General features: G+C 32.9%; 1 protein-coding gene across 2 annotated transcripts; it reads right to left on the reverse strand.

Moving 5' to 3' along the window:
* Positions 1–2,846: 2,846 nt before the first annotated feature.
* On the reverse strand, positions 2,847–5,962 carry LOC108215051 (uncharacterized). Of its 2 annotated transcripts, XM_064079071.1 has the most exons (8): positions 5,824–5,962; positions 5,429–5,552; positions 5,283–5,310; positions 5,100–5,192; positions 4,782–4,941; positions 3,798–3,912; positions 3,487–3,688; positions 2,847–3,222 (listed from the first exon to the last, which is right to left on the reverse strand). In XM_064079071.1, exons 1-8 carry the CDS (start codon positions 5,898–5,900, stop codon positions 3,101–3,103), a joined length of 921 nt encoding a protein of 306 aa, XP_063935141.1. In that variant the 5' UTR covers positions 5,901–5,962; the 3' UTR covers positions 2,847–3,100. The 2 variants fall into 2 exon arrangements, with proteins under 2 accessions (XP_063935141.1, XP_017242872.1); XM_017387383.2 differs by having other exon boundaries at positions 5,100–5,310.
* Between the last annotated feature and the right edge of the window lie 17,649 nt (positions 5,963–23,611).

Below are 23,611 nucleotides of genomic sequence, written 5' to 3' on the forward strand. Positions count from 1 at the left end.
AATTGAATTTGTAGATACCTGCAAATATGTTGAAGTTGTGAGATTACTGATGGGTCTACTTCCTAGATTAACCATCATTATCTGCATAGTTCGAATACCTGCAAAATATTTATTATTCTGCTAGAAGTTAGATGTTATAACTTAATAATTCATTTTACAAGTAGATCTGTATTCAACCTTAGTTAATATCTCAAAATGAGACTATAAATCAGAAAAGATAATGCTATATGTTTTATTTTCTCTTCTTTATTAAGTATAGACTAACAAGTCTCTGTTTGTGATGCCTTTGTTAATTCTGCACGGCTTGATCCAGTAGTTGATATGACCAATGCTCAACTCAGCCACTACAAGGAGACTGGTCATAAAGTTCTTCAACCATGGAATCAGAAACCTCTGAAAGAAATATTAATCGAAGAGCCTTATCTTATATTATCTTTCATGTTCATCATTCTAAAGGACCTTATATATCTTATACCTCAATGCGGTTTACAAATGTTCCCCCTTTATGCATGTGCCGGATAGTCCAACCAGCTTCTTAGGCGTGTCTTCCATGTCGTGGAATTTAAGAGGATTGGCAACAAGGTGAATAGAGGGTCCAGAAGCTTCAATAGAGGAGCTCAGAGCTCAGTTATGGGTTTAATCTTTGGCATTTGTCTGAATTTCAATGGCTAGAGCATCTCCGATGGAAGACTATTAAACTTCGTAACATGGCCTCCAGGGTCATATTTGTAAACCTGAAGTTTTCGTTTAGAATGACGATCTAATTTTTTTTTTATACAAAATATAGGTTGTATATATTGTCCCTTTTTGATACAAAAGTATACATTGTGTCTATTGTTTTCAAGGGCACACTAAGGTAAGTCACTAAGCAGCAAACTGCAAGGACTAAGAGGCCCCTGTTTTGGTTTTGCCTGGTCTTGAGGGAAGTGCAGAATTGAATGCCAGGGCATGAAAGAAGAAGGCATCAGAGTGCCTAAGTGAGAGGCTGACTTTTAATATTGATAATTAGACTTTGTGCATACTTATCTTGATGCTCCTATTGATTACTGACATTGGTACCACGGAAAAGTCTGCTATATTGTAATCAAAACAAAATGTTATCAAATAATTATAAAATTTTGACCTTTAAATTATACTGTGCATTTTTTTCAAAGAGATTGGTAGTGCCTTTTTCCCAAGAAAAAATATATTAGGAACGAACCTGGTGGCTAGAAAAAATTTGATGGAAGTGTGAGTGCTTCCGAGTTGATCAAGACTTGTAAAAAGTAACTTCATCAGGCATCAATGGAAAGTAAGAAGTGGAATTGGGAGGAATGAGGTATGGTTAGTTTTAGGACAACTGAAGAAAGAAAGTGAAGCGCGACAAGCACTACAAAAACTGGAGGCCTATGTTGCAAGATTAGAGGCCCTCAGAATCTTTTCAACCTGTGCTGCTCACATAGGTCCTGTTTGGGGATTAGCTGTTTGCGGTTAGCTGTTAGCGGAATGAATTAGATGTTTTGACTAGCGGATTGAAATAGATGTTTTGACTAGCTGATTGAATTAGCTGATTATCGTAAAACTGTTTGGTTAATAGCTGATTGATTAGCTTTTTCTGACACAAACCAAAACCTCTAACCCAAAAAACTCCTCAAAGTAGCTTTTTCAAAATTAGCTTTTTGGGTCTAAACCTCTGTTTCAATCCGCTAACTACCAAATACTTATATTAGCGGATTCTAGTGGTCAAACCTCTAAACCACCCCAAACCTCTAATTTTGCCTCAAATTTCTAACTTCCAAACAGGGCCATAAAGTTTAGAGTGCTCCAGATGGAAATAAAGAGTGTTTTAAATAGTGAACTTGAAAAGGAAGTTTATGTTGAACAGCCTCCAATATTCATTGATTCAAAGTATCCAAATCATGTTTACAAATTGGATATATGAGGCACTCTGTGGACTGAAATAAACTCCTTGGACACATGGTATGAAACTCTAGCTAGCTCAATTCCTGCTGAAAAGTAGTTTCACTAGAGGTACCATTGATAAAATCCTATCTTACTTAAATTATGGTAAGGACTTATTATAGTTCAAATATATGTTGATGATATCATTTTTGGATTGACTAATGATAAACTCTGTTAGAAATTTGCTAAGCTTATACACTCTAGATATCAAATTAGTATGATCGAAGAAAAATGAACTATTTTATAGGATTACAAGTCAAACAGACTGATAAAAGGATCTTCATTAATCAATCCAAACACACTAGAAATATTTTAAATAGATTTGGCATGCCATATAGCTCAACTTCAACTCCAATGGCCAATGCTACCAAACTAGATCTAAATATCGGTTCATCAAAAGAAATTAATAGATACAGAGGTATGATTGGCTCAATCCTATATCTTATTGCTAGTAGTCCGGATATTATGTATGCTACTTGTCTTTGTGCAAGATTCCAAGTTGATCCAACCCCGGGCTCTGCCCCGTATCCGACCATATCTAGTGCCCGTTAAGAGAATTTTTAAATATTTTAAAGGAACCATGAACACAAGTCTTTGGTTTCCTAATAATCAGACTTTAAGCTGACAGAATACTCAGATGCTGATTTTGAAAGATGCCAAATAAACAAAAAAAGTACAAGCGAGAGATTGCCAAGTTCCTGGAGGGAGGCTAGTAGTATGATTTAGGATTTCAGGCAAACCATAATTTTTTTCTTTTTAACCCATAGCAGGCAAGAGTTAAAAATTCCAACTTCATTAGCTAAAAGAAAACAATACAAACTTGTCCATTTCCATCTTGAGAATGCAAGCAACAGGAAATAAACACAAAATGTGACGTAAACAACAAACAAGGAAACGAACACTAATACCAGCAAATATTGACCAGTTCGAAATTTTATAACTTAACCGGAGAATAAGCATCATATGCAATTCATTGTCCACACTCATGCAACATCAAATACGATCTGTAGATAAAAAAAATCCTAGTTCAGACTCAAAGAAACAGTTGGATGTCAAAAAAGTTCTATCCATAGTATCTCATGGAATCTAGGTGCTGAAACTTAGCAAGCTGTGAAAGAGTTGATCAACTGTGTCTCTTCTCAGCAAAGGAAGCCCATTTCTAGGGAAAAGTCTTGTATAATGAATCACCGCCACGTACGAATCCTCCCCGTTTAGGATGCAGAACATTGTTATACTCGCGACAATAATAGCAGCCATTCGTTTTATCTCCTGTTTCATCTCCTGCAAGACAAAGTCATAGGTTTACCAAATGAAGGAGCCCTTAATCTTGATCACCGATGGACACCAAAACAAATCAATAAGCAAACCAACATAAACATGCAGCTAGTAGCAGTAAGATATAAACTAAATCACATGACCAATTCCACATTAAAAAAACAAGACTCAAGGGACAGACTAACAAAGCAATACGCAAGCCGAAAAAACATGCACCTAATAGCAGTAAGTGACAAATCACATGACAACTTTTACATGTAAAGAACAAACCTAAGGCTGAGTCTCTTGGATGCAAGCGTACACAAAAGTTACAAGATAGAACCTCGCCAGTACTTGTCAGTTCGGCAAAAAACAACTCGCGAGCAACATCAACATCAGTCTCCTTGGCCGTGAAGTTGACATGAATAAGTGAGCATGTCGGCAGGACCACCCGTGTAAAGAAACCCGGCTCCATCAGTTCGTAGCTTCTATGCTATAAATTTCAGGCAAGGCAAACAGAAAAGGAAGATCATGAAGGTCCAACATATGGCGATTAATTTCAGTAAAAAAAACAAAATAATAACATTCAGAAGAAAACTGACTGGTTGTCGGTTGAAGAACGTTATGGCTTCAGTTGAATAAGGTGTTGCATCATCAACTTGTTCCCCTATTACACTCTCCTTATTGCATTCAAAATTCTGAGAAACTTCTTTAAGCCTGCATATTTAAAAATTAAAACAAAATTCACTAAAAATTCTGAGCAAATAAAGACTGTTTCAATTTGATTTCATTAATGATAAAGATATGTGTCAAAAGAGCATATCTGAGTTTAGTTTATAAGCCAACTGGGAGATCACAGCCCAAGGACAAGTTTAGTACTCGGCTCCTCAGGTATGTTTTTTCATCATTGCCTTGTGAGCAAACTGATTAGGGGTCACAGCCAAAATACCCAATGGAATAATACAAGGTGACCCCGGCATGAAAAACAGGCAAAATAACAGTTTCCAAATCTGTTACTCATATAATATGATCCATTAGATGACCTTTAGGAAAGATTTTCTTGTTTATCTCCAATGTTGTGTTTGGTGGGGATGAATGTAAAGGAATGGAATGGAATGGATGAAATCAGATGAAATAAATGGAAATTGGAGGGAAGATTTGGAAAAAAGAATTGAAATGCAAAATTTTTACGATAAGAATTATGAAGAAAATGAGATTAGTAAGGAATGGAGCATTCCATCTCAAATTGGGATGTTTAAATTATAGTTTAGGTGTTAGGAATAGAATGAGTTAAGGAATGAACATTTTGAAAATTATAATCATTTTATACTTAAAATCTCTTTCGATTCCATTCCATTTCATTCATCCCAACCAAACACAACACAAGAGTAATGAGTGGAGCTTGCACTGCACAGAATTAAAATATGTCCATGCTTCATGAATGGTTCAAGAATGACAGGTACTTGAAGCCACACTATAGCTTTACTATTAGTGTAAATGTATATATAATGTGCTTCAGTTACAGCCTAGGTTGTGGAGTTTGGAGGACAGTTGGAGTTGAATGCAAGAGTCAAATAACTACTTACATAGGTAAGTGCTTTTCTTCGGCATTCAACTTGATGCCACAGATGTCTTCAACTGTTTTGTAAAATGTATCGCCTCCACGTACAAACCCTCCAGCTTTAGGATGATGAACATTGTTTAATCTACGGCAATAATAACAGCCATTTAATTTATCTATATCCCCTGCAAGACGAATTCGTAGAGTTACCAAAAACAAGTAGCCAGTAATCTTGATCAGCAATTAACAAACCAAACAAGTCAATAAGGCAAGCAAAAGAAATGAACATAATTGTAGAAAGACAGAAATTAAATCGCAATACATTTATGTGTCAAAAACAAACCTGAAATAGAGTTTACTGGCCCCAAGGATACGCAGAGCCTGACGGACAAAACCTGCCAAGCGCTAGGAGATGTGAGCTCGGCAAAAAACATCTCCGTTGAAGCATGAGGAGCATCAGTGTTCTTAGCCTCAAAGTCAATATGGTAAAGGAAGTAGTTCGCCAGAATAACAGTTGTAAGACTACCTGGATCCACTAATTTATATCTTTTACCCTATAAATTGTAGGCCACAGAAAACAGAACACAAAGAATAAAGAGAATTAAGCAAAAAGGTGAATAATGTTAAGAAAAAGTAAAAAGAAATAGAAAAAGAAACAAGAAGAAAACTGACGGAATTTTGGTTATAGGACTTCAAGGCTTCAGTTATATATGGCATAGATGGATCATCAGCTCGTTTTTTAACCGTCGTCCACCCGGGTTTCTTTGGTAACTTGAAATGGGAAACTTGTTTAGGGCTACAATTTAAGACAATTAAACCAAAATCAGATCAACATTTGATAACTTGTTTATTTTCTCCGGGTCTCCCTCTCCCTCTCCCTCTGTGTGTGTACGTCTTCTCTCTCTCCGTGCGTCTCTCTCTCTCTGTCTCTCTCACTCTCTTCCTCTTCATGTGTGTGTAAACAGGTAGAAAAACCAAGCAGGATCAAAACAAGTTTAGGGATTTCAAACCCTAAGTCCACATTTAGTATGCAATATACCTTTGTAAAATTACATAAAACGGATTACCTTATCGAGGCGACAGATGATGAAGACGAAGAAGAACAGCCGGTTTTCAAAATCCTCCCTGAACGCAGAATCACCATCGTAATTTACCCCCGTTCTTTTACCCCCTCTCCTCTCCAACGTGTTAAACCAAACAAATTGTTTTTTTCTTTTTTTGACAAATATGACTTATAACCTTGATTAATCACGATTAATTCCTGTTCTGGAACTCGATGATTACATATCCAATTAATCACCGATTAATCCTCGAACAATTCAATTAATCTCCGATTAATCCTTGTTCCGTGACTTTACCGATTAAGTCAGATTCCGCTTTTTACAACACTTCTTGTAACCTTACAAGTGAGTATGTGTTATCTGAAATTTCCGGGTGAGCGACTCTCAGAGCGGTGTATTGGATTGAGATTTTAAATCATTTTTTTTGCATTCATGAAATCCGAGGGTATTCGATTGAGATTGTCTGAAATCCATTAAAATCTTGAGGTATTCAATTGGGATTTTAAATTAAGCTACAAAATCCGGTGGTATTCAATTGAGTGGTATTCAATTGGGATTTTAAATTATGTTTTAAAATCTGATGGTATTCAATTGGGATTGTTTAAAATCCATTAAAATCTGATGGTATTCAAATGCTGATGGATTTTTTTGCATTTCATAAAATGATGGATTTTGTGGCATTCTTCAGTGTATTTTAAGTTTTTTGAAATCCCACCAAAATCAATGGGATTTTGAAGCATTGTGCTTAAATCTTATAAACTCTGCGACATTTTATCAAGAATCCGCACAAAATCAAAATCACACACAATCCATTAAAATCCATAAATTAAAAACAATTCATTAAAATCCCCATCGAATACACCCCCGTCAGTCTCTCAACTGAGCTATTATCAAGTTTGGCCCTATCTTATCTTATGTTTTAAATCAATATAAATAATAAAAAAAACTAAATTGAAAAAAAATATGTTATGACTAACTAATTTAAATAAATTAAAATAAATAATTATTAAATATTAATATTTTAAATTATTAATTTTAAATTAAAAAATTATATTTTAAAATTAATTTTAATAAAAATAAGTAAATCAAAATAAATTTTGTTTTTTGAGGAAATAAATCAAAATAAGTTAAAAAAAAATAGATTAGCAATATTTTCGATAACTTTCGATTAATCAGCATACTAATATTTTTTGTCCGCGCTCCGCGCACGGGCGTAGAATATTCTTTTATATCATAAATAAATAAGTCAATAATCATACTAATAGTGTGATATCTAATATTTTTAATTTGTATTATGTCATAAAAAATGCTTATTAATGTCCATTTAAATCTTAAAATTTGCATTAATATACTCATCAGATTTTATAGTTCAAAATCGTATCTTTTTTCCCTTAAATAATGAAAACTTATTTTCTTATCCTAAAACCAAAAATAAAAATAGACATAAATCGACCGATTTAAAAGTAAAACGATATGTTTGCATTACTATGGATAAAACAGTTTTGATATACATTATATATATTTTAAGATTTAAAAGATTATTTAGCCTAGAAAATTTAGATTAGATTTAGTTATCGTAAAAATAGTTATGATGTTAAAAAATTCTTATATCTATAATTTTAAATGTAATTTAATTGAGAATGTCTCGTAAATATTTAATTAAAAATTGCATATATTATAAGTCAATTGTTTGATGTGATGTATATTATGACTCCATTTCAGTGGAGGATATAATTTTATGATATTTAAACAATGATTGTATTCAATTATTGGTTATGTACTGCATATATTCATTAAATTATTTTAAGATAGCAACTCTTTATTTAGAATATGTAACTTTAGGATTCAAATATTGTCCACAAAATTCTGATATAACATTTAACCATAAGCATCCTCGCATTTGCTATATTCATTGAAAACATAGTTATATATAACGGATTATTAATTTCAAATAACTTTCATAACTTGACCAAATACAGTATATATACAAAACAATTATATGTAAGAAGAAACTATTATAATGCGATTAAACAAATACGATAGATCGATAATTATATTGGTAAGTTCTACATTAAAAATTATTTGAAAAATCTAAAGAAGAATTAAAGCATAGCAACAAAAAACGGAGTTAATGGAATAGAAATCAAACATATAGACAATTAGGCCATGTCTTCTAATTTTTTTGTGTTCTTTTTTTTTTCCGAATCTTGCCATAATGTGAATAATGATTCTTAATTCTTACATTTATAAAAATCCAAAAATAAAGAGGTGTAATGCTAATTGTCTATCAAAAACTTTTTAAATACGATATTTGAATGAAAGGAAGAAATAAAAGCAATTTTAAAACAATTAGCAAAATCCAAACTAGACCAAATATACAGTAAAAACTCTATAAATTAATATAGTTGGGACCAGAGAATTCTATTAATTTATAGATATATTAATTAATCGATAAATTAATAAATATTAATTTATAGAGAGTTTTTGGCATTAAACAAAATCAAATTTTAATTATATAATTATAATTATACTAAATCATACTTGTATTATAGCTACTCCAATATATATTGATTACGAATTCAATGTAAATTGACATAATTTCATGTATATATGTTGATTTGAATATTAAAAATAATAGTAAGATGATGTTAAATACAATACGATACTTTATACGTAAAAATATTAAATATAATTGCATAACATGTTGATCTATAGGCAGCTTTTGTTGAAAGTAAAACCAAGTTATCCTTACTCTTACATGAAATTAGGTCGATGGCTTGAAATTAAATATGTACAAGAATATTTTAGTCACAATGATGAGCACCTTAATATAGTCTGTTGGCTCCCTTTTTTGATGTAATTCAAAAATAACACATGAAATTTTAAATGAAATAGTCAAACTTAATATTGAATTTCAAATAAATTTAAGTTTTACGAAACAACTGAAAGCACTTGAATCATATTTTACAATGTTATAGTAGAAATATTTTACACTTATTAAGAATTATTAATATATGAAATTACTGGAACTATATATATTTGTTCTTATAATATATTATATATAAAATTCAAATGAGTGCTCTTAATCAAGAAAGTTTAAATATAGTCTTATGCAAGCTTAAGGAACCTAACATGGTTGTTCTAGATTCTACATTTTTTTCGTTTGTTACACAAAACTTAATAATATTTTAACCAAATAGATTGTCAACTATTAACAATAAGGAATGAGAATTTGATTTGACAGGTTTCCTAATTATAAGAGTTAGGTGCACTTTGTGTACCTATATTTGATCGTCACACCACTTTCACTATTAAAGTATAAAAACAAATAATTAAAAGATCAAATTTTGAAATTAGTTACAAAATGTGTAATTTTGTCTATTCTTATTAACCCTGTTAAATATATTTTAGGGGTATTTGTGTATATTCGTTCCCCCATGTGGTCTATTTAATAAAGCATACAATACCAAAATATTAGGCAATCTTATTGCAAACCATAATTTAGTATTTACTTTGGGTGTTAACAACGAAAAAAATTAGGATTTTTCAAAAGATTGCGTAACTTTTTGGGCAAGTCTACGCAATTAAATATGCCATAAAGTCATTAGAGAAACAAAAGACGCAAATACCCTCAAAAAATATGAATAAATTAATTAGGATAGACGGAATTGCACATTGTATAAAACCTTTCAAAGTTTGATATTTCAATAAATTATTTTTAAACTCCAATGTTAAGACTGGTGCCATGACCAAAGTATATCTACGCAAAGTAAACTTTACTCTTAATAGAAGCATCATTTATGATCAAGTAATTTACACTTTGCACCCCATAAGTTTAAGCGCGCCTTTTCGATTTGGTGTCAAACAAAATTTCTTATCAATATGCACCCTAATGTTTAAAAAGTGCTTCGATATGCACCTCTTTGACCATATTCCGTCAAGTTAATTGTTAAAATTAACGGATGCAGGGGTAAAATAGTAATTTTGTAGACTTCCTTTTACTGATTCTTTTCATACAAAATTAACGGATGCAGGGGTAAAATAGTAATTTTAACATTAAACTTGACGGAATATGGTCAAAGGGGTGCATATCGAAGCGCTTTTTAAACATTAGGGGTGGGTATTGACAGAAAATTTTGTTTGAGACCAAATCGATAAAGCGCCTAAATTATGAGGTGCAAAGTGTAAATTACTCTTTATAATCATAAAATAGGTAAGAATCATATTTATTTTATATATAATGAAAAATTCTTGTTTTATGAATAAAAAATATAAATTCTTATTTCTACATATAAGGAATATATTTAAGCTCATATAAAGAGCAACGGGGCTTGCCAAATCCCAATAATCCCCTAAGATGAAAATTAGGTATTTGATGCGGCCGTCAATAAGCACGATAAGTAAGTAACAAATCTTCATTCAATTTACATTAGTAGATTGTTGAACATAGAGATTTATCAACTATACATCGATTTATCATATGAGCTTGTTTTCATCCGTATTGATTTAATAGTCTTCACGCTAATGACTTACTTCAGCACTAGGGAATGAAATACATGGAATCTATCATGATTGAGCTCGCTAATACATCTACAATTATTTTTCAATTATGAAGCATCATTACAGGTATGATATCTTTTAGTTATGTTTTTTTATCGAATGTTAATATTGTCATAATAGAATTGAATTTAGTGATAATACTTACATCACTCTCTGATTTACTATTGAGCAAGAGATTATTATCAGAATGAAGCTGAGATAAAGATAATTTGGCTTTGAACATTTTAGATGTGGATTATGATGGTGATAAAGAAAAAATGTCTGTTGAAAACAACATGAAAACACTAGTACAAAACTGCTTTTGGCATCGGGTTCAATGGGAACCCGATGCCTATTTTAATTTTAGGCATCGACCAATCAGGCACCGATGATGAATTTTGGCATCATTTTTATATAAACCAAAATGTAAATAATATTTTTGGGCATCGGTTATTTTTTAAACAATGCAAATAATAATTTTAGGCCCCGGTCATATTCGTGATGCCAAAATTCAACGATGCCAAAACTGAAAAATTAAAAATTAAAATCACTACACTGATCGAGGAGATAATTTTTTTCGTAAAACAGCTACAACAATGATGCAATATCACTCCCTCTCCATCGCTCCCCCTCCCCTTAAATTGAACAATGACTGATCTATGTGCAAACCACATCACCTTTCGATTGAAGGTGCGATTGAAGTCACATGCCACTCATTTCTAGTCGATTGAAAGTTTGTAGTCAACATTTGTTGTTTTTGTAAATTCTGTGGTTATAAAGTTTTCCGGCCATTGAAAGTTGAATCTCATGTTTTTTGTTTGTTTGATCCAAAGTAAATTATACTTTGCACCCCATTACTTTGAGCGCTTTTGGGTTTTGGTCTTATACAATTTTTCTTGGCATAATAAAACTGAATATTTGATTCTCGCTTCAGTTTGCACCCTTTTGACCATCCACCGTTTGACTTGACCGTTAACGTTAAGTCAAGAGGTCAATTCTGTAATTTACTTATCAAAAAATGTGTACAATCATAATATATAAACACTATTTAATTTTAATTCATAGTTAACTTATCATCTTCTCACCCCAAAATCGCACAATTGCTCTATTAGAATCCTAACACAATGAGAGGTTGATTATGGCTAGTTATTGATGATAGCTTGAATATTATTTATTTCCTTTCGATAATTTATCACCTTCTGATTTCACACAAGACAATATCTTCCCTTCAGTCATTATAGAACTAAGTGTAGGCATGAAAATTTCTATGATCTTGGCTTGGATTTTTATGGGTTTTTTGAACTGAGGTTGTGCTAAAAGAGTTGCTGGGCGGTACATAGACGGGGTTTTGGTGGTGAAGATGAAAGAAGTGTTCAAAATATGAGCCATTTTCATATGGATTTTGGCTGAATTAAGGAGGAGATTGAGAAATGAGGAGCAATTCGATTGAAAATTCAACAAATGTAAGAAAGGTGATTTTGTATAAGAGTGAGAAAAGAAGGGCTCTGTTTTCAAATGGGGTTGGAACAAGGAAATTACTATTTTACTTTGGGCTCTGCTAACGTTAACAGTCAAGTTAAACAGCGGATGATCAAAAGGTTGCAAACTGAAGTAGGAATTAAGCATTGGGTCGTGTTTTTCCAAGAAAAATATTGAAGATCAAAACACAAAAGCGCTCAAAGTAATGGGGTGCAAAGTGTAATTTATTCTTTGATTTATAATTTTGGTATAAAGTTCTCTAATTTTGTTTTTGTTTAATTTATAAGCTTTAGTTGGAGATTACTTTCAAACTGTTTGATTGAATGGCTAGACAACATTTTGTGATGATTAAATTAACTATTCAAATTCTTAGGATACTTAATTAATTAACTGTTTGAAATTGTTTCTGATGACTTATTGGTAATGAACAACAATTTACGGTCGGTGAGTATGCCATAAATGTTCTTTTTATCTGTATGACTTGAATTGTAGTCATGTGGTATTACCTTTGCAGTTTACACTTGAACATATTATGTGATAACTCATAATTGTCAAAGCCAGGTGCTTTGTGGAAGCAAATAAATACTTTCCAAGACTCTACTATACGTTAGGGTTAATTTTTTGAAATGCAACCGTAAATTCTGATATTTAGATTCAACTTGACAAATATTATGCATTGGCAACTGCAATAGTGGGTGAGGGTGACTAGTATTGCAAAATGTAAGAGGGTGTATTGGTGAGGCAAATACCTAGTATTTGGAATTGTTGTGTGAGAAAATAGACAAACCTGATTGCGACTTCGATTAAATCGAATAATTTTCTATACAGTTCTTAAATCCATTAATTTTGATATTGGACAGACAAAAAACTTCTTTGTTTTCTCCATGCTTCATTAATTATCATTTCTTCATTGGATACTGGATCTGAATCAGTAATACTACATATGTTTCTCCAGAGATACATACACGAAGAGTTACTAGCTGCTGGGAAGTTTGTGTCACCAGTTTTGAAATGGCTATAAAAAAGAAGTCCGCCTTGGGCCAATTTAGCTGGCGCTACATAATAATTGATGAAGCTCATAGGTTGAATGAGAACTCACTTCTTCCAAAAATCATGAGACTTTTTAATACTAACTATCGCCTTTTTATTACTGGAACTCCACTTTAGGTACTTCTATAATAGTTCATTTATTTTTATGGGTGGTGAATGTAACTTTTGAAAGCCTAGTTTTTCAATTATTTTAATAGTATTTGTTTCTAGATGAAATCCACTAGCCCCATATATGTAATTTGATTAAAAAAATTGTCATTGTCTGTCATTTTGTGATACTTCTTGGCACCCATCATGAAACCAATAGATGAGAGGTTACTTTTTCTTGCACATTCTTTTGTAATGACTGATTATATACAGTTATTAATTATTTGATGCACATACGTTTTGTTCTGTTTTTTGATATATCCTATATTCTATTTTACAGAATAATCTCCATGAACTCTGGTCTTTATTGATGAACTTTCTACTACCAGAGATATTTAGTTCCTCAGAGACTTTTGATAAATGGTTTGAAATTTCTGGTGAAAATGACCAGGAGGAGGTTGTTCAACAGCTCCATAAGGTAAGTCTTGTTCTCTTCAGCTGTGTCTTATAAATCCCTATAATATGCCCTATGATGGCTGTGATGCAATGGGTGAATGAGATTAGCCCTTTACCTTGACACGTGGCAACAAGGTTCTAGGTTTATCATGGATCCAAGAGGGGATGGTCCCTTGATGAATTATCCGATCATGGTTTTGTTATTACTACGTATTCAGTCGTCGAAGCTGAATACAGGAAATATGTGTTGCCGGAGAAACAAATATACACGTGGTGTGGAAAGTTATTTCATGAAGCATTGTTGGCTCATCATCGAGCTTTTATCAGTTATCCAGAATAAGCTATTGAAAACAAGCAGTCAAACCAGAGGAAAAGTAAGAATGCTGGGGTGATTGTTACTGAGTCGGTGGATGACGGGAAGCTTGGCAAGAAGAATATGTGAGAACGAAGTTCAAGCCATTAGACTTGTACTGGCAAAGCGGGAATTTAGTGGAGCAGTGGATGGAGCGTACTCCCCACCAAGTTCATGTCTGGAGTTGCCAAAAGTGAAGGCTATCTTGTTAATATGTCCTACGATTTCTGTGACGCAATGGGTGAATGAGTTTTGCCACTATATCGTGACAGGTTGCAACAAGGTGCTGGTTTATCATGGGTCCAAGAGGGGCATGAGCCTTCATGAATTTTCAAATCAAGATTTAGTTATAACTACATATTCAAGCGTCAAAGCAGAATGCAGATATTACCGGAGGCAACGTCTCAAACATGGATACTAAAGAGTCTAAATCTACAGGTACGGGCGGTGGCTGAAGGTGCATAGTTACCGAAGAGTCATTTGCCCCTTCCTTAAACTTTATGGTGTTATGTTTAAGGATTAGCAGAGTATTTGTTTAAGTATTACTCGTGTAAAATATATTTGTACTTGCTCTATATATAAGAATATACACCGCTGGTTTGATTTAAATGGTGACCACACTTTTGTTGGAGAAGGGGGATTATATATTTACCGCAAGAAAGAACGTTACAAAATTTATTATATGCAATAACCATTTCTACTTGTAGTACGTATATGATATCCAAAATCTATAATAAAATAGTGGTCTCCATATAACTTTTTACTACAAAGGTCTATAGTTAGCAAATACATTAATGATCAAACTTAGAACACCATTTTATGTCCAGAGATATTCTTTTAAAAAATGATTAAGAGAAATTTGTATAATTACTCAAAAAAAAAAAAAAAGAAGAGAAATTTGTATAAATACCCATGTTTTCAAACTTATTTTCAAAAATATTGACGAAGTCGCATATGTCGTTGCACCGTTCGTTGAAATCATTTGATTTTCTGGTTATTGGAATTGCGAATGAGGTTGCACGGTATTTCCAAAAAAAAATTTGCAGCTTGTTATTTTTGAAAAAAGGCCAATACTTAATTATTAAAAATAACAATAAATAATGTCACTCCTTACCGGGGTTTCTCGTTCTTCCACTGTGTATGAGAATGCCTAAATTAAATCTTCGGACGTTCGGAATTGATTTTCTCTGATCAAGATCCTAATTTCATGGATAATACATATACAATCTGTATATGCACCATATTTTTTCATACATACTCAATACTACTAGTCTATTTTGCTTTATCTAATCATGCACATCAATTTGTTCTTATGCTATTAAAAAGTTAAAAATACAGGGTGTGAAAGGCAATGATATCAGTTGGTTGTTTAAACCAAGTGAATAATAAAGTTAATAACAACGAGCTGACTAGGTTACAACTTGTTAAAGAACGAATTCTGGCACTTACAATGTACTTGTTTGTGTTACAGTGTCAGCTTGAGTGAATATTAGTGAAGATATCTATGCACGTAAGCTTGAATAACAAATACTATTAGAAGACTGGATCTATTTGATGTCAACGTACAGTTGATTTTTATTACTAAACTAGTCATGATTGTTATCAGTGATATTCTTGGTGGTGGGGTGTCCCGTATGGTTGTACAGGCCTCTTTGGTAGCCTAAAGATTACTGTCACTTAACCAAACTCTTTTTCTACAATTTTTTCTACAATGGGTGAACTTTGTACAGCACACTAATGAGCCAAAGCACAACTTAAAGGTCATTCATATATCAATCTGGAAATCATAAACATATCTTATTATATAGCAAACATTAAGTGTTTTTGTTGCAGCTAAAGTCTAGTGATCATGGTAAATAAATACATGATTCGTATCTTACTTTGGTAATTAGCACCTAGATTTATGAGATCAATCAGATTAGTGATTAAACTGGATTACATGGTATATGAAGCAGAAGAAGGTTCCTAGCTAGACGGTCAATAATAGCTGAAAAGGCACTGATTGACTGAAATTGAAACACAATAAGGCACATAGAGGAGGTGCTGAAGACTCTAAGAGCAACTTATATAGCTTAGGGCATCATAGCAGCCCTCTTTCAAGGAAACACAGGTGAAGAAGTGAGCAGCATGGGTATTGGTGGTAGTTTGAATTTTGCATGGATCACAGTTTTATCATATTTGTAAAACTTAAGCAGTTGGCTATAGTAGGTTGGATATGTATTAGAGTGGTGGTTGTAGTATTGTGGTATTAGTTTTGGTGTTTTGGATTATGTTTTGGTAAATTTGTGTAATATGGGAATGTTGTTTGAACAAGGCTGTTATTTAAAATTTTACATGTTGGACCCATTTTTTTAAAATAATTGGAACATAATGTAACATTGGGCCATTACACTAGGTCCTATTGTACTAAGACTTTTTTTACTCTTATAATAGACTTCCAAAGTGTTACATCATGTGACCTGATGTAATGCTCGTAGGTGTAACACTCCTAGTGTTATAATAACTCTATTGTAATGCTTTTCTGGCCTATTGTAACCGCAGAGAGGCATTGCAATGAGTCACTTATGGCGAAGTGTTTGACCGTCCTTGGAACTTTATTCGAGAAATCATTAAATATATAAATACTAGATTTATTTACTTGTAATGATTTACAACACTCAAATGAAGTCTATGTTATCACATATTATATGAACAAATATAAATAATAAGAATAATATTTTCAAAATTAATGTTTTATTAATTTTGTGTGGCTTCTATTGGTTTTGTATATAGGATTCTAGTAGTTTAAGTATATAAAGTATAGAACAGAACATAACAAGGAATAGTAAAACTATTTTTCTGGGAATATTTTTGTTCTGATATATGTTTTTTCCTTTTCAAACTTCTCCATTTATAAGAATACATCTCCTCGGTTCAATAAATTACATTTATTCTCAGATATTTAATGCTTCCTTTTAGAATATTTTGAGAAACTCAAGATTAGTTTATTTAACAAATTCCTTCCTTAAGCTAACTCTTTTCGATCCTTCATTCCCATGAGCTTTTTGTAAATATCAAACGGAGTCCTGGACAATGGTTTAGTGAGCACATCCGCTATCTGATCATGAATAACAACATGGCATAAATGCACATTCTTTTCTTTCACATGCTCCCGAATAGAATGGAATCGAACATCAATGTGTTTGCTCCTTTCGTGATGAACTGGATTCTTGGCAAGCTCAATTGCAGATTTGTTGTCAATTCTAATTTTAGTTGATCTTTGCTGTGGGATTTATAATTCACCAAGTAACCTTTTAAGCCATATAGCATGAAAAACACAATAAGAGGCTGAGACATATTCTGCCTCTCACAAGTTGATAATGAACAGACTATAGGATGCTTCTTAGAATACCAAGTAAATGTTGTTTCTCCCATAAAGAACAAGTATCTAGACGCTCTTACGATCATCCACATCTCCACACTAATCACTATTAGAGTATCCCACCAAATTGTAGTCTGTTGTACTAGAATAAAATAATCTCAGTGACTTTGTTCCTTGAATGTATCTCAGAATCCTTTTAATTGCTTTCTTTGGATCCTCCACATATATGCTTACAATACCAACACTATATGCAATATCAGGTCTAGTACATGTAAGGTATCTTAAGCTCCCGACCAAACTTTGATATAAATTTGCATCCACGAAGCTCCTCCCTCAAATTTGGAAAGTTTTGTTCCCAGTTCCATGAGTGTTGCTACTAGATTACAATGTTCCATTTTGAATTTCTTTAAGATATTGTTTGCATAAGCTTCTTGAGAAATAAAAATACCTGACTTGTCTTGCTTCACCTCAATGTCAAAAAAGTATCTCATCAAGCCTAGGTCAGTCATTTCAAACTCTTGTGCCATCTCCTTCTTAAACTCTTTAATCATTTCTTCATTATTGCCCATAAAAATAAGATCATCGACATAAAGTGCAACAACTAGTAATTACCTCGCCTTTCCTTGACATAGAGAGCAGCTTCATATAGACATTGCACAAAACCATTCTTCTTGAAATAAGCATCAATACAAGTGTTCCATGCTCGTGGCGCCTGTTTTAAACCGTATAGCGCCTTATACAATCTCAACACCAATTTTTCTTTTCCAGCCTTTACATATCCAAGAGGTTGCTTTACGTACACTTCCTCTTCGAGCATGCCATTCAGAAAATGCGGATTTCACGTCCATCAGGTAGATAAGACATTTGTTTTCAGCTGCTTGAGAGACAAGAAGTCGTATTGTCTCCATTCTGGCTGCGCGTGCAAAAACCTCATTATAGTCTATCCCAGCCTTTTGTCAGCATCTCTTTGCAACTAACCGTGCCTTATATCTTTTTACTTCTCCTTGAGCATTCATTTTCTTCTTATAAACCTACTTAACATCGATGGGTTTACAACCTTCTCGAAATTCCACTAGTTCCTAGGTTTTTTCCTTTTCAATTGCCTTGAATTCTTTGGGAAGTTCGTTGCATTTTAACATTGATCAAACCATGTCTAATATAGTCCGATTTTTGCGTTCAGCCACGCCATTCTGATGTGGAGAGTATAGGGCTGTCAAGAACCTTCTAATGCCCTATTCTTCACAATATTTTGTGAAGTTATTTGATGTGTATTCTCCACCTCTATCTGAACGCAATCCTTTAATATGCAAGCCTGGCTTCTTTTCCACCATCACTTTAAATTTCTTAAATACTTTAAGGCCTCAGATTTTCCATTTAAAAAATAAACCCACATCCTTCGAGAGTAATCATCAATGAATGTAAGGAAATACCTCCTGGAACTATATGATTTGGGTGCGATAGGACCACATATGTCCGTATGCACCAACTCGAGAGGCTTTGTAGCACGATATGTCGCCTTATTCTAGAACGAGTTCCTTGTCTGCTTTTCTATTACACAATCTTCACAAAAACTTCCTGAAAAATCCATACTTGGGAAATTCCATGAACCATACCTTTGTTTGACATCTCCTTTAGACCACCATAGTGTAGGTGTCCAAGTCTCCTGTGCCACAAGGTTGCTTTGTCCCCCATCTTCACTTGCATACATGTCTCTTGTATGTTCTTCAAATTCAGTTTGAACATTCGATTTTGAGACATCTCTTTTTTGATGAATCTCCTTTAACCACAATTTTTTATGAATCTCCAAAAGAAACAAATCCGGAATCGATCTCTTTTAAATCAGTAAAGAGGGTGCTTGAGCCCAGACATATGACTGCTGGCACCGCTATCAAGATACCATAAAATATCATCTTCTGGAATCACATCTTTTTATGCCATTAACAGATTACCATTCTCCTGTTTCTGCTCCGTTTCTGTTAAATTTGCCTTCTCCTCAACATTTTTGTTCAACCAACAGTCTTTGGCAAAGTGACCAAATTTTCCACAATTATAACATTCAAAGAATCCACATCCTCTTCCTCTACTGTATTATGAAGCACTAGAATACTACTACCACTGTAATTTTTATTTACTATAGATATAGTGGTAAATATTTTGAATTTTGTTGCCCTTTGTCATCTCTAAGGTACAGATTTGTTAACTGTCAAGTCTTTCAATGACTCTAAGTCTTCGCAAGCCTGCCATAACTCTGTACAAATTGACTTCTTGAGTTTTTACTACTAAGATAGCTTGAAGGTATTACTTGATTCTTTGTAATTTGAGGGTTCTAAGTTGCTCTTCGTTGAGTTAGTGTTTTGATTTTAGTTTTTAACTTGTTGAAATTTATTCAGGCATATATAACATATTGGTGATATTTTTGTATTTGTTGTGCAGGGTTACAAGATTACAGGTGTCTCATTCCCTCCTAGGTGGCAATTGACACAAGGGCAACTATTGAAGGAGAATAATTATTTTTATTGTGGCATCTCTGTTGTATAATCAGAAGCGAGAAAAAATGAGGTGGATTATTCTTTTGAAGTGATTTGTCAGACGGACAAACAAAAAAGGCCATACAAGCTCAGCTGATAGCCATACGGGCTAAGTTCAAAGCCAAACGGGTTGATGACAAGTTTAAGATTAAGGGGGTGATCGTTGGAAATTAATCTTTAACTTATCTTTTTATTTATTTATTATTTTATTATTGAATAAGCTAGTCGTAGTGTTCTATTTGTAATATGACTTGGTCATATGCAATAGGAGGTTATCAGGAGATTAGCATTAAGTAGAGGAAATGTAGGAGCATAGTAGAGTAAATTGAGTAGATGAATGAGTCTTGAAGTTTATCACGTAGTTTTCTATTTTGCTACCACCACTGTTGGTGTGCACTAGTATATAAATGGTTGCATGTAATCAGTTTGAGATATATCAGAAGTTTTAGTTTCTCCGTAGAAATGTTCATACATATATAGATTAGGTTATTCTCTACGATACATTCCGTTGGTCATTCTTTTGTTGATTGTAAAATTTGGTTTTTCATAACAGGTTGTAAGCTGATTAACTTAGCGAACACTACAGATGCAGATCTTACATATATGTGATAAGACATTGGGTAATTATATTTGCTGTTGCTGTAGTTCTTTAGTATAGACTAACAAGTCACTGTTTGTGATGCCTTTGTTAATTCTGCAGGGCTTGTTCCAGTAGTTGATATGACCAATGCTCAACTCAGCCCCTAGAAGGAGACTGGTCATAAAGTTTTCAACCAAGGAATCAGAAACCTTTAAAAGAAATAGTCATCAAAGAGCCTTATCTTATATTATCCTTGAATTTCATCATTCTAAAGGCCATTAAATATCTTATACCTCAAGTAAACTTTGTGGTTTACACATGTTCCACATTTAAGTCCAGGAGAGTCCGACCAGCTTCTTAGGCGTGTCTTCCATGTCGTGAATTTCCAGAGGATTGGCAACAAGGTGAATAGAGGGTCCAGAAGCTTCAATAGAGGAGTTCAGAGCTCAGTTATGGTTTTCATCTTTGGCATTTGTGTGAATGTCAATGGCTAGAGCATCTCCCATGGAAGACTCGTAAACTTCGTCACATGGCTTCCAAGGTCAGATTTGTAAACATGAACTTTTCGTGTAGAATGATGATGTACAAGTTTTATAATATATAGGTTGTATATATTTTTCCTTTTTGATGCAAAAAGTATACGTTGTGTCTATTGTTTTCAAGGGCACACTAAAGTAACTCACTAAGCAGCAAACTGCAAGGACAAAGAGGCCCCTGTTTTGGTTTTGCCTGGTCTTGAGGGAAGTGCAGAATTGAATGCCAGGGAATGCAAGAAGGCGTCAGAGTGCCTAAGTGAGAGGCTGACTTTTAATATTGATAATTTGAATTTGTGCTTACTCATATTGATGCTCCTGTAGAGTACTCATACTCGTACCATGGAGAAGTCTACTTACCAACAGAAAAGTCTGCTATACTGTAATTAATACAGAACGTGATCAAATAATTATAAATTTTTGACCTTTAAATTATACTACGTATTAAGGAAAAACTCCCCTACATACGTACTTGGAGGCATTTTTTTTTCAAAGATATTCGTAGTGCCTTTTTCCCAAGAAAAACTATATTATGAACCAACCCCGTCAGATAAGAAAATAGAATACCTGGTGCTGAGAAAAAATTTCATGGAGGTGTGAGTGATTACGAGTTGATCAAGACTTGTAAAAAGTAACATTATAGGCATCAATGGAATGTCAGAACAGGAATTGGGAGGAATGGGGTATGGTTAGTTTTAGGACAACTGAAGAAGAATGGAATATAGGGTAAATTGAACTAAGATTATAGTGATTGGTGTTTTGGAGGAAGTCTCAAAGTGAGATGGAAGGAATCTATAGATCAAATTCATTCAAGATGTCTATGAAGTTCAGGTATTAGAAGTCCAGAAGGCCAAGAGTGTAGTATTTTTCTTTGCTCTTGTATGGTAGTTTGCTATAGATTCTGCTAGAAAAGATACTTAAATGATATTTATGGATTAGGAGAGAGATATGAAACTATTTAGAACAAGTGAATAACATATTTGTGGTATAGAGAAATACATTCACATAGTCTCCTCAAAATTGAAGAGGTTAGCCTCTTACTTGGTCATCTCACGTGTCCTGGAGCACTCTTGTTTTTCCACCATTAACAGTACAAGTAGCTTATTTTGATTTCCTGCATAGTACTGCTTATTGTTTAATTTCCTCCATAACTTATCCTTAAGTGTGTTTTTAGATGTCATTTCACATTTTGAACCAACATTCGATATTTATTGAATTTAGTCTCATAAGAACATTTTAAAACTTTTATAAACTAATATTTTACGAACTGTGTTCTTTTTCTAGATTTTCACACTTAATCATTTATTAGAAATTAAAATTGAAAAATCTACCAGAAAAGTATTCAACCCCCTTTCTATGTCATATGAAACCTAACACTTCTTTGTTTTCCGAAACTTAAAACTTAGTATGGGAGAACATTTTTTTCATCTTGTGATATTTTGATAGTTACAGTTTACTCAAGCAAATTTGCCGCTCAAATTTGTTCCAGATAGTTGAAGCAACACTAAATTAAACATGTAGCTTGAAATATGAGTTCAAGCCGTAAAAATATTATTTATAGTGTTGTTTATTTTTTATTACATAGTTATTTTCTTTGTTTTGATTAAAAATAAATAATAAATAAACTTCATAAAATCTAAATATATTATCATAAATACTAGAAGTCATAACTTCTTACTTGTTTATGGTAACATTCAAGAATAATGTGTAAAACTCTATAAATAATATTTTTACTTCTTGAACTCATATTTCGAGATACTTGTTTGATATTTATAGTGAATTTAGTGACCATCTTGATATCGTTTTCAGTTCAGTGACCAACTTGATACATTAAGTCCACCTCAGTGACCAACTAGATAATTAATCCATTAATAAAGTAATAATTTTGAAAATATTGTTATTACTATTTATATTTGTTCTTAAAAAGTGTTATAAATAACATTCAAATGAGTGTTGTAATTAATATCAAGAAAGTTTAAATATAATGGTTTACATTTAATCCTCTTATGCAAACCCAAGGAACCTTACACCAATTGTTCTAGATTATACATTTTTTTCTCATGTGCTACACAAAACTTATATAGTATTTTAACAAAATATGAAATATATTGTTATCTATTAATAATAAGGAATGATTATTTGTTTTGTCAGGTTTTGTAATTATAAGAGTTAAGTGTACTTTGTGTATGTGTAATTATTTGTCAAGTAATTATAAGAGTTAAGTGCACTTTGTGTACGTGTAATTTGATCGTGACACCACTTTCTATCATATTCCAACAACAAATAATTAAAAGACTAAATATTTTTATATACCAACCAAATACAAGTTATTAATAGGGTTTTTTCTCTAGCCTTTTTTTCTCTCTTCTCTATAGCCGCCTCCCTCTTTTCTCATTCCGATAGAGTTTCCATCGGTTTTCCGGGGGAAGCACCAAATCCTTCCGTTTAATTGCTTGTTCTTGTTTGTTTCATTGATTTTGGTAATAAAACTCCCTCTTTCGGCAAAGTTATCTTAGATCTATATCACCGAAACTATTGATTTTCGTTCTTATTCGCTTCCGAAAGCCTTTTGGATTTGTGATTGGATCGATTATCTCCTAGTGTAGTTTCGTGGTTCAGATCTAATCATTTTATTTTGCAGTTGGATTTTCTCTCGTGTGTTCTAATTATAGGTTAATTTCTCTCCCTCCCTGGTGAGACTGTGTGCTTTTTCTCTCCTTCTTTTGTAAGAGTTAGTTTGGATTTATCGATAAAAACCTTCTGGGAATTGCATTTGTGGTTTATAGCTCAAACGGATTTTTTTTTGGAAAAGATGGTGAACACAGAGTA

Source organism: Daucus carota, chromosome 1, assembly GCF_001625215.2.
Source record: "Daucus carota subsp. sativus chromosome 1, DH1 v3.0, whole genome shotgun sequence".
Taxonomy (NCBI): Eukaryota; Viridiplantae; Streptophyta; class Magnoliopsida; order Apiales; family Apiaceae; genus Daucus; species Daucus carota.

What these genes read in the sequence shown, in the direction of transcription:
- LOC108215051 (XM_017387383.2), bottom strand. Translation starts at nt 5,900, where the DNA reads ATGGTGATTCTGCGTTCAGGGAGGATTTTGAAAACCGGCTGTTCTTCT. An exon ending in TCATCTGTCGCCTCGATAAG is followed by an intron (nt 5,553 to 5,823) that starts GTAATCCGTTTT and finishes CTTAAATTGTAG; the next exon opens with CCCTAAACAAGTTTCCCATT. An exon ending in TCCAAGAGACTCAGCCTTAG is followed by an intron (nt 3,223 to 3,486) that starts GTTTGTTCTTTA and finishes TTTGTCTTGCAG; the next exon opens with GAGATGAAACAGGAGATAAA.